General features: G+C 45.4%; 1 protein-coding gene across 1 annotated transcript in view; it reads right to left on the bottom strand.

The window, feature by feature from the left end:
* Nucleotides 1–17893, bottom strand: part of LOC308230018 (tetraspanin-15-like) — a gene marked incomplete at both ends in the record, with an annotated part of 40638 nt that overhangs the window by 2268 nt on the left and 20477 nt on the right. Inside the window, 4 exons of the mRNA XM_080634463.1 lie at nucleotides 5782–5898; nucleotides 6423–6476; nucleotides 11441–11554; nucleotides 15911–16006. Coding sequence (XP_080490589.1) covers nucleotides 5782–5898; nucleotides 6423–6476; nucleotides 11441–11554; nucleotides 15911–16006 — 381 coding nt within the window. The remainder of the gene's footprint in view (nucleotides 1–5781; nucleotides 5899–6422; nucleotides 6477–11440; nucleotides 11555–15910; nucleotides 16007–17893) is intronic.

Raw genomic sequence — 17893 nt, 5'->3', positions numbered from 1 at the left:
ATCGTCTTAGCATCACCTTTTGTTCCAAATGGCCTGAAATCAGGTTATCTTACAGTGCCTGTAACTTTTGTGTCTGTATCTGTTTAGCTCCCTGCTGCCCTCAGAATATTCACTGCTGCCTGGAATATTATATATCCATCTCAGCAGGCAACTCCTTCCTGAATAGGCTGTGAAATCATTTCAGCCTGTGTACAGAGACAGCATTCATCCCTGACTCAAACTCTGCGGGATGCATTCAGTTCCTGAGAGCATGGAAAGGACCAAAACTGGGCTATGCAACCTGACACTCACCTTGGATGGAGCTTGCTTCTGGTGGAGAATCAAAAATAACAAACCTAGAGACTCTGTCATGGAAATTCCAGCCAGGATCCTGCTCTCCGACCCCATATCCATCGCCTCTTTGGTCCCCAGAAGGTGCAGAAGCTCAAATTAGGGATGGAGGAGGCCAAGGCTTGGAGATGGCTCCATCCCTCCACGAACAGCAGGAATTGCCCAGAGCAACAGCTCCCACATGGATCTGGGTAATAAGATTGTGCTAATCCATATTCAACAGCAGAGCCTTTAAGGATTTATGAAGTTTTTAAATGCTATTTAAATGTATGTCAAGCTTTAGCATTATTTACTGCTATTAACATGTCATCACTCGGCAGATTAAAACCCCACTGCTGATCCAGGACCAAGCAAGTAAACCCTTTTGCAACGCCAAGTTCAAAGGAGAGGCATGTCATTTCTTTCCCTTCTAAACAAAACACTAATACAGAAAAGGTTTGTGTTGACAATAAATTGAATGCAAATGAATCCAATTCTGCAAAAGCAGCTTTGGAGACATCATCCCTCCTGCTCCTCCCAATGGCGATGCCACGTCCGAGGTACTGGGGTTTTCTTGAATGGAATAAAATTAGCCCGAGTCCTCAATCAGCATCCTGCATCCCACAGCTTTCACTCTCCTCTGCGTTATGAACCAGCATCCATCCCAGCCTGCCTCTAAATACCCTCTTTCACTTAATGAAAACGGAAAAAGCTGTCAGGAATATAGATGCATTCAATATCTCTGGCACCAAGGGCACCGTGTTTTCCAGAAGTAAAGAGATTTCTAACGTGAGTGCTGATTTTATTGCACTGCAATATGAAGGGAGCTATTATTGTGGAGGAGAATGTTAAGATAATGAATCAAATATGAGGCTAAAAAATGAAAAAGCTGCTTTTGTCCCCAATTTCCCCCTCCTCCTCGTGATGGTAATCAACACCAAGCAAGGAGAGAGCAGCTGCTTGGGACTTGATGCTTGTAGCTCATTTAAAGTTAGAATATTGCCTGTTCTTCCTGGCTGGCATTCAGTGGAGAAGCCAGCCCTGCCTCGGAATGGCTCTAGTCTGCTGCTTTCTGAGGCATTTCAATGCAGAGGGCTTGCTCAAGGGGGTACAAGAGCACTGAGAAGCTGCTCTTGGCATGTGCAAGAGCAGTTGCACATATAAAATAAATCCAAAGACCTTTGCACATCAAGGAAATCAATAATTCATGCAGACCCACTGGGAAGTGACGATAGAATCATAGAATCCTGGAATGGTTTGGGTTGAAAGGGACCTTAAAGCTCCTCCAGCTCCAACCCCTGCCACAGGCAGGGACCCCTTCCACTGGAGCAGCTTGCTCCAAGCCCCTGTGTCCAACCTGGCCTTGAACACTGCCAGGGATGGGGCAGCCACAGCTTCTCTGGGCACCCTGTGCCGGCGCCTCAGCACCCTCACAGGGAAGAGCTTCTGCCTAAGAGCTCCTCTCAGTCTCCCCTCTGGCAGGTTAAAGCCATTCCCCTTGGCCTGTCCCTACAGGCCCTTGTCCCAAGCCCCTTTCCAGGTTTCCTGCAGCCCCTTTAGGCACTGGAGCTGCTCTCAGGTCTCCCCTTCAGGAGCCTTCTCTTGTCCAGGCTGACCCAGCCCAGCTCTCTCAGCCTGGCTCCAGAGCAGAGCTGCTCCAGCCCTTGCAGCATCTCTATGGCTATAGATATATATTTATTGCAACGATATTGCAATAGCAATTGCACTATATCTATATATTGCAATTTGCACGGGTAATGCTATTTGTATTTTAGTGACACCCAAAGTCAGGGATTCCCTGCAGTGACATCCATGGAGAAAAAAACACCCTGCAGATGATGCTATTTGAGAATTCCTGCCCTGCTTCCCATCCAAACACACCTTCCTGGCTCCAGAGCTCCTTGCCTGTACGAGTGGCTGTAAAGCTGGATCCTGCTAAACAGAAGAGTCAAAGCACATCAAGCTTCCCCAGAGCTAATCAAGTAAAAAGCAAGCATTTCTTTTATTATTGATTTTTCCTTCTGAAAATTGATATTTATAGACCAGGCGTGCACAGGGGTCATGCACTGCAGAGGGAAAAATCCCTTTTATTCCCCTTTTCTACTACATTAGGCACACATCAGCCACTAGAGAATATAGCGCCTTCCAGCCCCTTGAGCAACTAAGAGATTAAAAAGCAAACAAAATACAAATGAGTCTTGCAAAGACAAAGGGAACTTTGGCAATACAAAGCCCTCTGCACAAGGAAATGTTTAACATTACTGTCCCCAAGAGATGAAGAGCCCAACCTGCAAAATGCACATTGCAATCTGATGCTGCATTTATGAGGACTGAAAGAGTTGATCTTGTGGATTTATACTCTTAGGAGGGAACATCTACCTCTGCACTGATGCCTTATTACTCTGTAACTGCTCTCAACGTAGAGCTTTGGAGATTGATGAAATACCAAAGTGAAACAGAGGCAGCACCAATTTACTGCACTGGGCTGACAGCTCCTGGCCATTTATAACTTAATTCCCTCCAGAGCCTGGTGGTTGCACTGCAGAGTCCATAGGTATTAACCCTCAGCAGTGACCTTTCAGAGATTTGTTCTTTTTAATCGCCCTTGTGCCACTTTCTGCTTCTTTAGAAGGGAGAAAAAGGGGTTGAAGGGCTTTCTGTGCACTTGTTTCTGCCTTATTACAGTGGCAACATCTTCACCTTGCTAAGGAAGACGAAATGCCATTAGAAAACATGCTCTGCAAAGACACAGGAGTGGAAAAGTCAGAGATGCTTTTTCCTGAGGTCAATATAAAAGCTGCTGAAGGAACACCTGGGCATGGCAAAGGGGAAAGAGCAAAGCATGAGGTTCTTTGGCAATTTAATCAACAAATGGGTTTTATACACACTAGAAACTCCTTGGATAATCTGGATAGATGTAACATATGGATGCAGCCCGTAGGAAAGAGATTTCTCTGCTTTGCTGCAGGATTTGGGCTTCCTTCATAACTAAACACAAGGAGTACAAGGCCATAACGAGGATTTGCCACTGAGTGCCAGCAACTAAATTGATCTTGTTGAGAGTGATACGAAATGCATCACAGTTTGGCTGAGAAGAGCAGTGAGGAGATGGGATTGGTACTGGAGAATGAAACATAGGAAGAAGGATAAAGAGAATTAAAGGTACTCTGGAGAGGCAGAAAAGTAATCAGGTTGATGCATTCATGCTCTGCTCTGAGTGAAGTAAGACAAATGAACACTCCCCGCTCCTCAAATGCTCCATCCGTTGCTTGATGGCTTGCTTAAAAAAGGCAGAGACATGAATGATTTAAGAGCAATCATAAAATTACACATTCCCTGTGCCTTGCACCAGCTGGGGTAGAGCCGAGCTGGTGCTTGGTGATGTACCTGCCTCCTCACCCATTCAATCAGTTCAGCACCCAACAGGACCCAGCAGCTTTACAGCTTTCCCCAAGCCCAGTTAGACAGATGCCCACACACCTTGGCTCCTTCTTTCTGCACAAGAAGAACGGGTTGCTTATCCCAAATCCAAGCACAAAGCTCAGGTGTTGGTATGATGAATATCAGCCAAGCTCAAAGCCCCAGCATTTGAGCCCTCACGTTGCTCGCCATCGTAGAGGTTGAAGTTTGATCCTAAGGAATTGCAACACTGAGGAAAACTGGGCAAAACCCAAAGCTGGACTCAGGATGTGGATCATGATCCCAACCTTCTCCCTGGCATCCTGCAAGTTTTCCACCAAAGCGGCTTGCTGCAACACAGAGAGGCCATGTCCTGCGCGGGATGTGACAAAGATCCAAAGGACAAAGATGAGGCAGCTCAATACGCTTATTCTTCCCAAAGCTCAAGGCACTGTCACCTCTCCACACCAACAGTGCCAACCCCTTCCCTCTTGGATCAGCAATTCAAGGACAATATTCTCCCCCCAGCTTTCTGCTGGCAGCCGCTGGGGATGAAGCTGTGTCTGGGCTGACAGCTCCTGGCAACACAGATGGCCATTTATAACTTAATTCCCTCCAAAACTTGACAGAATCAAATCTGATTTATATTTAAAGCCCAGAAATGGTGAGCAGATGGGAAGAACAAGGTTCTTCATCTGAAGAGCATTTAACGGCACGACAGAAAAATCACAACACTTGCTCAAAAGCACTTGATATTCATCAAGGCTCATTGCCCTCTCTGGTTCTTCTCCCCATCCTTCCCAATTAAAAGCATCATGTTGGCAGGTTAATGGGTAACACAACAGGCAGCTCCTGTAATGGGCTTTTGACATCCTGTGAGGCAGATGGAAGTGGTTGCCTCTATCCCGGCACTTCCTCACCTCTTTTTTGTGCCCGCTGCATTTCCTAGTGGCAGCACAGCAGAAGTCCATTGCTCATTCACATGCTTTGGAGAAAGCACTTTAGAAATGTGGAGCATCACAGTTAGGATTGGGTACAAAATTGTCCCCCCACCTCAGTTTTCCATTTGGACCATGTGAGACTTGAAAATGAAAGCTCATCCTTTGAAATATGAGCTCAGTGTGACACATATTTCTCCAAGAGATTCTGCTTTGTTCCACCACTATTCTACTTTTCACTGCAAGCAGAAACACATAAAAAGATAAAATCATTTCCTTCCTATTTAGATACCCCCACTCCACCCCTCATATTTGGAAAGCATAACTATACACCTACAGGGCAAACCCAATATTACATCCAATGTGATCAAAAGAAAGCTTTTGCTTGGGAGCCCCAAAAGGAACCAGAAAAAGGATCAAATTCAACACTAAATCATCACAGTTTTGACAGAGATAATTCTGGAAAGATCCAAGATATTTACGCCCTTCCTTCACAGTGTTGCAAAGGGAAAGCCCCAAAATTCCTCTCCACGTTGAGCATCCGTGATTCTGTGATTGTGAATGCCCCATCCCTGGCAGTGTTCAAGGCCAGGCTGGACAGGGCTTGGAGCAACCTCATCTAATGGAAGGTGTCCCTGCCTGTGGCAGGGGGTTGGAACTGGATGAGCTTTAAGGTCCTTTCCAACCTGAACCATTCTGTGATTCTATGATGAAGAGCTTAATTACCTGTGCTGGAAAATTGTGTGGATTTTCAGGCACCATTAATGGCAAGGGGGGTTTATGAGGCATTACAAATTCTGCTAGATTTATGACTATGGTTTATTTCGGTTAATATTTATGCTCCATTGGAAGACAGCTGTAAAAACAAACATAAAAGGGCTTGCTAACCTATGCGTGCCTTGCTTTTAGATGTTATTACTTGGTCAATAATTAGATTTCAGGAGTGTGTTATGAGGCAGCCAGAAGTCATAAGCTATGAATTTTGCTAAGGATGCTCTAGAAAGTGCTGGGACATTTGCCACCCACGACACAAATCTCAGATGTAAATGGAGGGGAATTAGCTAAAAATGAATTCTTTTCCTCCTCCAGCACAGGGAAAGAAGCCGAGAGGACTCCAACAGGATCCACCACGTACCTGAGGAAGCAGCAGGGAGCAAACAATGCCCAAAGTGGCCTCAAAGTTGTCTTTGAGCCAGAGCCCAACGGCGTGGATGCAGCCTCGTACATGGATGATATTGAGCAGCTCCAGGCGCTGGAAGAACAGAGAGAAGCATCATTGAGATGTTGGGTTGGGGGGAGATGTTATTTCTTGTGTTTGCTCCTTCTTGCAAGCCAGAGGAGTGGCACGGGAAGTGTTTGGGAATTGATTTCTTGAACTGGACCTTTCCCTGGGTTTTCTTGACAAAAAACTGTCCCTGGGAGCTACACAGCAGATCCACAGAGATGCTGCAGCTCTCTGCTACAACAGTCTTGTGGTTATCTCTGAAGGCCTCAAAATGAGCTTCTCTCCTACCACCAAGCTTCAAACCCAACTGAGGACCAGCATTTCTTGGAGCTGACCCAGAAAGGCCACGATCCAAACATGGCACGAGCTTGCCTGTGCTCTGCAAGCCTGAGCAGTCCCCTGAGTTGCCAGAGAAAAGCAATAGAAATGAGTTCATACGCAGCTGCAACAGCCGCCATCCTTGGTGTGGAAGAGCTCACCTGCAGGTAACTGTTTGGGTTGTGGGAAAGAGAAGCAAGTCTCATATATATGAAGGAAAAAGCCAATCTTACCTCTTTATTGAGCGTCCTGTATCCACACAGGGTGTTAATGACTTCTCCAGGGACCTGGAGCCAAAGGGGAAATAGAAGAAATAAGGATAACGAGACAGAAGATCTCACCCAGTTGCCTTGACCGAGCAGTTACTCCCAAACCTCACTTTGCTGCCCAAATGCAATGCTGAAACCACGCACATTGGCAGTAAGCTGTTAGGGTTTTCATTTGATCTTATTTTTTATGACTTTTCTCTCCATATTCTGATGTTCCAGGGGATGTCCAGGTCCCTCTAACACTTTTGCAGTGATTTGAGCCAGGACCACCTCCACATCACACGAGCATTTAGCAAAGCATTCCCCTATTTCCTTCTTGTTTAATTCCAGCCACCTTTTCTAACACCTTCAGTCACGTCTCTCCCTCATAATAAAGGGAATTGCACAGGGATTAAATATATTGGGCTCTCCAGAAATCAAGAGGGGATTACCCAAAGTCTTCCACTGTTTTGTGGAGGTTTTAGACGTCCTGAAGGCTTAGATCTTTTGCCCAACAAGAATGTTTCAAGAGTTACAGCTAATGAGAAAAATCCCAGCTGCTTTTCAGTACCTCAAAAGTATTTCTTCTGCTTCTCCCAGGATGGAAAACAGTACCTATTGGGTTACAAAACTGATTCTTGCTCATCCTAAAAGAAAGCAAAGCCAGAGTAGCCCCAGCACGTCCTGAGCTAGTTGGACACTTAGAATCGATCCATGATGGGTTTGGTTTTTGGCTTGTTTCATGGCTCAAACAGCAGCTTCCATAACACCACGTTATTTCTACTCTGTGCCCATCAAATAATCGTGTGCTGAAATTATGATGCTTTCAGAGAGATGATTTTGACAACCAGTAAAAGCTCCTGAACAACAAACCAAAAACATCCCACACTTTGGAGGCACAGAGATGAAAGAGAGAAATGTGCACACTCATTTAGATGTAGATTATGCTTTCCTGCAAGACACAACATAAAGAAATGTGCACCTCCAGGCAGACTCCAGCCCTAAAGCTGCAACTTGTTCCTCTTTTAATTGGCAGGGAAATTATTGCAGTGCCTCCATACCAAGAGCTTCTGTACCTACCACATTCCTGACAGCGCTAACAAAAATCCCATCTCTCACTACTTCAAGGCACTATTTTCACATTGGGCATAGTTAAGGAGACTTCTTAGTCCCTGTGAATGTGAAAGACTTGCAGGGAAATCTGGAGATCAGCAGCAAAGCACCCATCAGCATCGCTGCGAGACATCTCATCCAGAGTTGGGACCATGAAACGGGAAGCCTTCAGCATAAGGGGGAGTTGCTGTGCTCTTAATGTAAATGCTGCCACCTGGAGTGGTATAAAGAATGTGTACATGTCCATGTGCTTTACGTTAGAAACCATTTGTCTTGACAGCTTTCAGTTGTCCTTGCTTTTCAGACTCACTTCCATGGACTCCTGCTTTCGGTTGTCTGAACACATCTGGCTATGGCACAAATTCATCCCTTTTCTTTCTCCTTCTGTTAAATAATGAAGGGTTTCTCAGTCACCTCCAGTCGTGCCAATTTGTTCAAGTAATTCCCTCAGCTCCTTTTATTTGGGAGAAGTGTGGAAGACGGAAAAGTGAGGGTTTAACCTTGCTTGACTTTTGTCAAGGTCTTGCATAGAAGAGAAAGCCAGAGCTGAATTGAATTTCTAACATAAACCAAGGCAGAAGCCTTTATTCTTCCAGAATGCATTTTGATGACTTTAGAGATCACAAAAGAGCAACACGCAGACATTTAAAAGCCCCTGAGGGCAGAGGAGTGCAAGCTTTGCACTTTCTATTTAACCAACTGCTTTTCTGCTCAAAAGCAGTGCCAAGTGTCAGCGGTGACACTTCACAAAGCATTTGGACACTGCACTTGGCAGAAGCACAGCTCTGCTGCTCCTTCCCTGGAAAGGCACAAATACATTGGAAAAACAGGCAGAAAAGCAGAGATAAGGATCCAGTTTCACATCCTCAAGCAGATGCAGGTGCCTTAGGCACTGGGAGCTACTCTAAGATTTCCCCTTAAGGAGCCTTCTCTTCTCCAGGCTGAACCAGCCCAGCTCTCTCAGCCTGGTCCATAGCTCCAGATGGAGTTAGTATCCACCTGCATCCTGCATGGATGGGGCTGTATCTCGTGGCTTGCTCCTCTCAGCATCTTTTGTCCCTTCCACAATATTAAGCTTCCAAATGACCCTTTCTGGTACTTCGCGTCACTCTCAAATGTCCTCTAAGACCTTTGTTTAGATGCTTCACTCTCTATCGTTCATGCATGAAGGCACAAATAGAGAAGAAGGACAACACAAAAGAAGGGTTTCTCTCCTTAAACCCCAGTGAATTTATAACTGGTTGATAAAAAGCTTATTCACAGTAGGGAGACCATCATGTTCACCTTTACCTAATTCAGAAGAACTCATACATGTGCCCAGGTGGTCCCTGGTTATCCTTCCACCTGCATGACCAATGCAAGATCTTCTCTTCAGCCCTCAAGTAACAGACTTTGGTGGAAAGGGTTTTCAGTGGGGCTTGTGTGTCACTGAGACCCAGCCGGGTACAGCCAGAGTATCACACACTGATACCTTCTCATCCAGAGGTGCTTCTCCCATCTTCTCAACCCACAAGGAAAACCCCCAGGACATCTTTGTAATATCAGCAGATAGCTCCAAATAGACATGCAGGAGCTTATGGTAAATGCAGTTATGGGATGTTCACTCTGCTGGTTAAACTACACTGTTATCAGCTTGTTCTGTGTTGCAGGCAGCAGAAATCTCCCAAGGGAGCTGGCTCCTTTAATCTATTTCATGTACTATTGCCACTGTGTCAGGCTGATTTCTTCACTATCACTCCATGCAGTGCCGAAATCAGATCTCTGAAGAACGAGGCCACATCTATCTACCTGCTTATTGTGCTGCCCAAGAACAGGGTTTATTTCTTATGGAGATTTAGATGCGTTGAGTGAGGTCTCGCTTCCCATAAAACCTCTCTGGTTGTCAGAGCCACATTCACGTGCTTTAATTCTTGAGACTAATGGAGAGGATTTACTGTGGACTTTCCCTCCCAGGAGCTGGCTGCTCCAGGGCTTCACTCGAGCATCCTCCACACCCAGCTCATTGCAATGGGAAGCCAAAAACTGGCCTTATTTCTTACCCTACTCTAGAAATCATCTGTGATTTCCTCTCTCTCCAGTATTTCCTCCTGCACTGAGGTCTTTTGTTTACCTAATTGTCACCCAAAACCATGAGGAGCCTAAAAATACTGAAAAATGCTCTTGACTCTCTCTAACACATCCTCACTCATAGTGCAAAAAGGCAACACATGAATTTCTAATTCCATCTTCAGGAGCTTTAGGGTTCTTAATCAAGACCCTGATTAGAGATGACAATTATATTTGCAGCTGATTTGCATGTCAGGCTTCAACTGATAATTAAAACACCACAGATTTCCCTCTTTTTCCATTAAAAACCCAACAACAATGTAAGATTGATGATCTACTTTCCTTGTGCAGTTATCAAAGCCCGGTGCATTGTTATTACTAATAAAGTCAGAGGCAACGTTGATGCTCCTGATGCCCTGAACCTTGAGGAGGTTTTGTAACCAGGATTATGCTCAGCAAATACTAATTTACCACCATTTATGGCATTTCTGGTCACAGCAACCAGGGATATTTGCACTTTTCCCCCCGTCTTGGCCCAGCTCCTGGCATTTTATTCATAGCATGTGTTAGATTGATTGCGATGAGGTGGACGGTTGTATTCAACAAGCGGGTGTCAGAGCACTTAGCTTAATCTCAGCAGAAAAGCACTGCTTGGTGGGGAGTGTCTTGATGTTCAGATGTGAAAATCAGCACAGGAGACCCTAATGGCTCTGAAAATCCACTCCCTGCTCTCTCCATCTCCATCCGACCCAATTCAGTGTGTTGGGAATGCAGCCTTGCAAGGGCAGTTGCCCATGAGATGGTTCTTACTCCATTGCACAAGGGTGGCTTTCTATGCAAACACCTCCCCAGGCCCCATTTTCAGCAGTACCCTCCAAAATGTCCTCATTAGGAGCAGACACCAACAACATGATCCCCACATAGCACTAAACCCTGCAGCAGCAGGCTGAGAATCATGGAATCAACCGGATTGGAAAAGCCCTTTAAGCTCATCCAGTCCAACTGTTCTCCAGCACTGCCAAGGCCACCACTAACCCATGGCACTGAGGGCCTCACTTACACGGTGTGTGAACACTTGCAGGGACGGTGACTCCAGCACTGCCCTGGGCAGCCTGTTCCAATGCCTGAGCACCCTTTGGGCAAGGAATTGTTCCTCAGCTCCATCTAAATTTGCCCTGGTGCAGCTTGAGGCAGTTTCCTCTTGTCCCATCACTTTCTACTCGGGAGAAGAGGCCAATCCCACCTCATTACAGCCTCCTTTCAGGTCCTCTTGGAGAAAAATGTCCTCTTGGACAGAAGAGGAAAGGACATCAGCTCATTCAGATCAATGCTGGGAGGCAGCCAAGTCATTTTAAGATGCTGCTATTTCTTTGCAAAAGATCCTCCAAACCGTTTTGTGTCACACATTAGGATGAAAACCAGGAACTCGACATTTCTAACAACTCCTCAGCGTGATATGAATGCGAATAATAGCCCAGTATTTATTCTGCATTAAAACAGCAAAGCCTATTAAAATAATGTAGCCCATATATATATATTCAAGGCCAGGCTGGATGGGGTTTGGAGCAACCTGGTCTAGTAGAAGGTGTCCCTGCCTGCGGCAGGGGGTTGGAACTGGATGAGCTTTAAGGTCCCTTCCAACACAAACCATTGCAAGACTCTATGCTATGTTTCATAGTTTCTTTAGTGTCTCACACTGATGTGCTCTCAAATCACTCTGCAAGATGCTGCAGCACAGAAATCTGCAGGAATAACACACTGGAAGAAGGTGTTTTGCTGAAATACTGATTGAAACAGATCCACTTTCATGCCTTGGCTGCCTTACCTTCCTGATACAGCCTTACCTTTCTGATACAGCATGTGTAGGGCACTCCACACGCCAGCGGCCCGCTGCCATTGCAGGAGTGGTACTGGTTAACCTCCCAGTCCCGGTACTCATCCCCACCACAGCAAGAAAACTGCCAAGAGAAGAAAAGGAGAGCATGAGATGTACAACTGAACCAACCCCAACCCCTCCAGCCCATCGACACATCTCCCCTCCTCCCTTGCCGTGCATCTCCCAAAGTCACTTTGCAACACCACTGACAACCCCAGTTATCTCCTGCTTTCCAAGACCCTGAATGGGAAGTTGAAGAAACTGTGTAAAAGCAGAAAAGTGGGTGTTTAGCCCAGTTTTAGAGGTGTGCAGAAGTTAGAAATGCCTCCACGCATGCATTGGAGACGCCCCTGCTTTCACCTAGGAAAGATCAGGCTCATTCATGCTTCACTGATTTAATTACAGGTGACTAATCTATCCTATTCCTGGGATGTGCAGGAGATCTGGCTCTTTCAGCACCTTGAATGGATGTATTTCTTAGCCCTTGAAGGCAGCTCAGCTGGTTGGTGCCAGTTGACAAAATGCTAATAAAGCTTCACAGTGTAACAGGGATTTCTCTTCCCGTCAAGTTAAATTAGAGATCAAATGCTACAGCTACAAAGGAAAAAAAGATGCTTTTTTCTTCTGTTCACACAATGAAGAAAAAAAAAGAAGTTTAATGGAAGTCATTTTCTGTTCTCCACAGAATAAAAATGGGCTTATTATATACAGAGTCATCTCTCCTCTTGGTAAACAAGCTTGAATCTTTACATGTTTCCCTCAAAGAAAAGCCTGAAGTGAGCAGGAGAGGTGAGTGTGCTGGATAAAACAGAGAAAAAACACGTTTTCCTCATTTCTTTAAGCAGCATACTATCAAGGAGCAGGTCTGGGGAAGAGGTTTTACCCTGGCAGCATCTGCTCCCCCTGCTGCTGATGGGCTGGTGGCAATACGTGGCCAACATGAGGAGGACAAGCTACCAGTTCTTGGGGCGCTCCTGGCCTCCTCCCATGCCCAAATGGGCAGATACAGCCAGCAGCAGCCAACCCACACTTTTACAACTGGTTTCTAACTTCCTCCCTTTAATTTCTCTATTGCTTTTAATCTTACTTGAATCAGTGAGGGAGGTCAGCTTGAGGAGTGACCTAGAAAGAAGGGGAGAAAAACACCTCAAGGGCTATTTGTTAGCGCTACCCATTTGATATCCCCATGCTGCAAAGAATGCTTTTATAACTGCACAAAAATTGGTCCAAAATCCTTACAACAAGGCTTTCTAGCTGTCAGGAAGCCTCATGGGGGTGGTTTCTTCTCTGCAAAGAGAAGTTTAGCTGCAACTACTGTTGTATATATAAGCTGGGGCAGACTTCAGTGTGGGTTTTACTTTCATGCAGGCTCCTGGAGCTCAAATGAGCATAACAAGAAATAAAATTAAAGACAGCCCATGGAAAGAGCCTTGCAGGTTGCATCTGAGGAGCTCTCAGTATTATGGACCACTGTCAGCACCAGTGAGATACAGACTTGGAACAGCTAAAACCATCATTCTCAATCGAGCCATGCTGGTGAAAGCTGCCTTTAATCTTCCCCAAGAAGACAGGAAGAGCTTTGCAAGCCCAACACCCTCATCCATTGCTTCGAGCCTTACTTTGAGTTTGGAGCCACTCGGGTTCGAACAAGAACAGCAGCACCAGCAGCTCTTTGAAATTCAAATCCTGTGCGCCGTGAAGCAGCGTGAGCTCTCCTCTTCTACCTGTTCTTAGCAACCCATTAAAGAAGGATAAAACGAGGAGCAGTGGAGAGCTCCAGTTACTGACTTGAGGCAAACCTGGGCTTTTGAGTCATCGTGGTCTCCAGCCTCACATCCTAGGGCTGCAAAGGCAGCAGTGCAGCAAAAATGAGGGATAAAAACCTAAGTATTATTTCCTTTAGGGCAGTGCATTTCCGTGTCTATTTGCTCACAGGCAGTCAGACTGAGGAAGGTGTCAACAGGTAAAACCACACTATTTGCATCCTGGCATGTAAAATATGAATGTGTGGCACTTCAGACCATAATTACTGGTTCTTTTTACTGTACGATACTGGTGTCAGTGTGTGAAGACAGCTGGCTCCAGTTTAAAGCATCACTTGAGAGGCAGTTGAAGCAAAATTCAAATCCTAAGGAGCATAGTGTGGTTTTGCCTGTGTGCCAGCTAACCGTTGCGTAGGCAAGGATTTTAATAAGGAAAAAGGCAAAAATTACCCCAAAATGATAACAGGCTGCTCTGAGCTTGTGTTTTCGCAAAAGAGCAGGTCTGGGTACAATCCATCCAGGCTAACTGCAAGTTTTCAGCATCTCAAAGGGAACTGGGCTGCTCAGGTCCCATAAACCCAATCCCCCTTCTCTTCAAAGCCGTTATTCCTCTGCATTGCTTCTCTCCAGTCCCTCAGGATGAAACAACTCTGCATTTCAATCACTGACATTGCTGCTGCTCCTGGATAATAAACAGAAAAGCTCATAGCACAGAGCTGCATGTTCTTGTAAATCTCCTTCTTACAAGATAAAAGATGCTACTGTTGAAGACTTATCAACACTCTAAATGGCCAGAAGTTCTTTGAGAACAGAGAGAGACTTTGAGATGAAGATCTTTCCCTGAAAACTTTTAATAACATCCAAGTGAAGAAGTAGATAGGGAAAAATGTAAAAATAGGGTGAGATGAAAAGATAAGTGCCTGATCCTCACTTGCTTGGAGTCACACAAACCTTCCTGCAGCTCTATCTGCTTTATCTGGAGATCTGTGGTCTAACCTCCTTGCCAAGGTTCATTGAGGATGGCTCCAGCATGGACTTTCTACTGCTCATTTATCATTCAGAGAGGTCCAAATTATAGCATCCTCTTCGAGAGGCCGGAGTAAAGCTTGGAAAGATTCAAATCTTCCTCAGAATCAGTCATATCTTGAGACCTTCAGAGCACTCCCAGGATTCTTAATGTGCTCAATTTGGTAATGATGACTCCAAGAGTCAAAAGAAGGTTTTGAAGCCAAGAGAGGGGAGTGTGGAGGGCATCACTGGCTTTAAATTCCAGCTACATCAAAGGAGCTTCACAGTCTCCTTTTCTTCAAAGTGAGAGATAAGATTCACAGATTTATGATGCTTCAAGCAATAATGAAAGAAGAGAAATCTGGCCAAGGTGAGAACATTCAAAGTTCATCTGAAAGCAGCTTTGCTGACAAAGCCTAGTTCTGCTCTCCAAAACCAGTTCAGCAAACAGAACATCCCTGTCAGATCTCAAGTTTGGGGGTTTTTCCACTTCTATTTTCATTCACCAAATGCTTTGAGCCAAGTGCTTCACTCCCACAATTACACAAAGAACGGGTGAACCAAATATCCTCAGCAAAACATGAGCAAACCAACATACCCCAAATGCCCAGGAAATTGGGAAAACCAAATGATAGATTAGAGCCAACCAACATACACTTAATGGTGTGGAGAATACCTTCAAATCCTGACTTTCTTTGGCTGTTTAATGCTCAGGGTGACGCATCAATACTTTGCTGAAGCTAAATCTTGGCTTTCAAGAGAAACACATCTAACCAGGGCTCAATGGTGGGAATTAGGAAGACGTATTTAACACTTAATTTAACAACTAATTTAACACTTCATTTAATATTTAGGACCTCAAACAAGCTACATGGTGCATGAAATACAGCTGCAGCGTAGCAAAAGTTAGCTTAAAATAACATATTTAGCTTAAAATAACTTCATCGGCCTGCAGGTTGCCTTGAGGATGGGACATGGATCCTGCCAATCCTGGCAGGTTCCAAGCAATCAATATGAGCCAGGATATGCAACTACACACCTAAAGAAGTTAAAGCAGACTGTGCCAAGCCCCAAAATTGGCCTGGACATAGCTCTTGCTCCTGGTGCTGCCCATGGAGAGGTCTCCTCTCCTTCCAGCTACTGCATGAAAACACCTTATCCCCAGTTTTCCCATTGAGACAAGGGCTTGGCCAGCTACTGAGGACATCACAAGTAAAGAGACTTACCTAAGGTGCCTATCTAAGCTCATTGCAGCCCTGAAGCAGCTTTAGCACATGTTGTTTTACTCCTCAGTCTCTCTCTATGCAGTTTGGGGTAGTGACCAAAAAGCTTTCAGGTGTTGGACACCAGTTTCTCATTGAGATTGGGAAATAGAAATACCCTGGTATGGTCCATACCATGGTGTGGAGAAGATGCTCTTTGCAGCAGAATAACTCACTAAAGAGGCCTGTGGGGTGAGCTTGGAGAGCAGCACAAGGCAAAACTGTGCAAACAGAGCAGTGTCAACCTCAAAAGATCAAGATATTTGAGATGGATCAAGCAAAGCAGCCCAGGGATGGGAATATACTCTAAAAACACAACAGAAACTATCACTTATGCTTCAGTGAGGCACAGATTGACCATTCCTTTACCCCCAGGCCCCCCCAATGCCTCCTCCACAGCCAAACCTTTTCTTGTACAAAATCCAAGATGTTCTTGAAGTCAAGGTCATCGTAATAGTGCCTGATGCCCTCTTGGATGTTGGAGTGGAAAACTGCATTCATCTGGAGACAGAGCAAAACCCAAAACACAGCTTGCACATGGGAAAGTCACAGGGAAAAGCATGCAAAACATGAAGGATTTTCCATAGCAAGTGTTGCCTGCTGTTACTGCAGTAAGAATTGAACCTGCATGCCGCGACAAGCATCTTGGGGCAAAATTCATCATTTAGAGTTAGCAGCACCATTTCTGAGCTCTCAAGGTGAGCAGCACCCATCGCACCTCCCCGCTCCCTGCACATGCAAGCAGACCCACCTGATTTTTCCTGTTACATTTCATTACTAAGGCGACTTCTTCACAATCTCCCTCCCTTCACAATCCCATTGGATTTTAATCACTGGTGGGGAGGGTGTTCTGCTGCATTAGGGTTGGAAGAGGTGGAAGGGACTGTGACAGCCAACACGGCTGGCTGCAGGGTGATTTATCCATGGGATGAGCTACAGGCAGGAGCAGAGACCTCATCAGAGCCCTCAATCACTCCTAATCCCAACAACTCATTCAGCAATTCAATCACACCCTGAAAGGGAACGGTGCAGCCAAGGCTGGGGCTCTCCCTGCTGCTCCTTCAGCCCTATCTCCAAGGACACTTTGACACATTCAGGCACTTCACATTAAACACTAATTGAATAGAAAATGTCTTTTACAGATGCCTGGGAAGCTTATTAGTGAGCTGGGAACGAAGGCTCAGAACGGCCTGTGCAGAGCCCGGTACAGGTTTGCCATGGACTCCTGACAAAGCACCAACCAGAACTATTAATGAAGGGAAAAGGAACTTGTTCTATCTGAGCTGGAAGCAGGGGAAAGGAGGGGGGGGGGGAAGAAAACGCTGTTTTTCATAACTCACTCTGACATGAAAATTAGAGGTTGGGCAAACCGGGAACGGGGAGAAAGAAAGAGAAATGAAGGCACGTCAGAGAGGCAGACAAAGCGAGGGAGCAGCCGAAGGGATGTGAAAAACCTGCAAGGAATTGCTCGCATCTAGGTTTGTTCAAATGCTCATCCCTGGTTTGCCCACCTCTAAGCCCAACACAATGGGCAAAACCCGGGTTTTACCGTTCTCTGCTTGGTTTAGCCCCGATAGGCTCATCTCATCCCCCAATCCCATTGCCCTCCAAGATGCCAGCCTGGAGGCAGCCTCTGGAATTAAACCTTGGTTTTAAGGTGGGCGGTAGATGTCGCAGGGTTAAATCATTCAGTTCTTGTTTAGGGGACCTCTCCACCCTCTTCCCTTCGAGGACACCAAACCCATTATCTCCAATAATCTCCCCAAAGCCATTTGCATATGAACAGAGCCCATTTCAACGCTCAGTAGCTCCAAGGCCACTAAATTACTTCCTTGTCCCTGCTTATTTAATATAAAAATCCAATTAAATGTGCTTTCAACAAGTTTAATAAACAGCCATTGTTCCAAATGCAGATTTGTGCCTCTGAAACAATTTCAGGGCAAGTGAATTCATCACTTGTCGGATCTCTTTTCGCTCTCCCTCATTGTTTGATTTTTAATTAGGTTTTGATATTGCCCAATACATTTAAATTAAGGGACAATTCAGATTTTAATGGTTTCTACTCAATCCAGGAGTTTAGTTACAAAGCTGCAATCCCCTCTCCTGATGGTACCAGTGTTTTCCAATTGCATTCCTGCAGTGCAGGATGGTGCTGAGCATCATCATAGGGCTCAAAGATGGAACAAAGCAGAGAGATTTAAAGATTAATTCCATATAATACAGCCTCTATGTGGCAGCACACATTGATTTTCTATATGGGAGGACTCACGCAATCTGATTTTCCTCAAAGAACATCTCTCCATCGGTATACTGTGGTTTTCAGGGATAAGAGGGTTTTGGAGAGCTCTGGGAACCTGCTGGATGAAGTTGACTGCAGCATCCAAAAGG

This window comes from Psittacula echo, assembly GCF_963264785.1.
Source record: "Psittacula echo genome assembly, chromosome: 25".
NCBI classification, from domain to species: Eukaryota; Metazoa; Chordata; class Aves; order Psittaciformes; family Psittacidae; genus Psittacula; species Psittacula echo.
The sequence above is the reverse complement of the archived record's forward strand: the minus strand, read 5'-3'. Positions and strand labels throughout refer to the sequence as shown.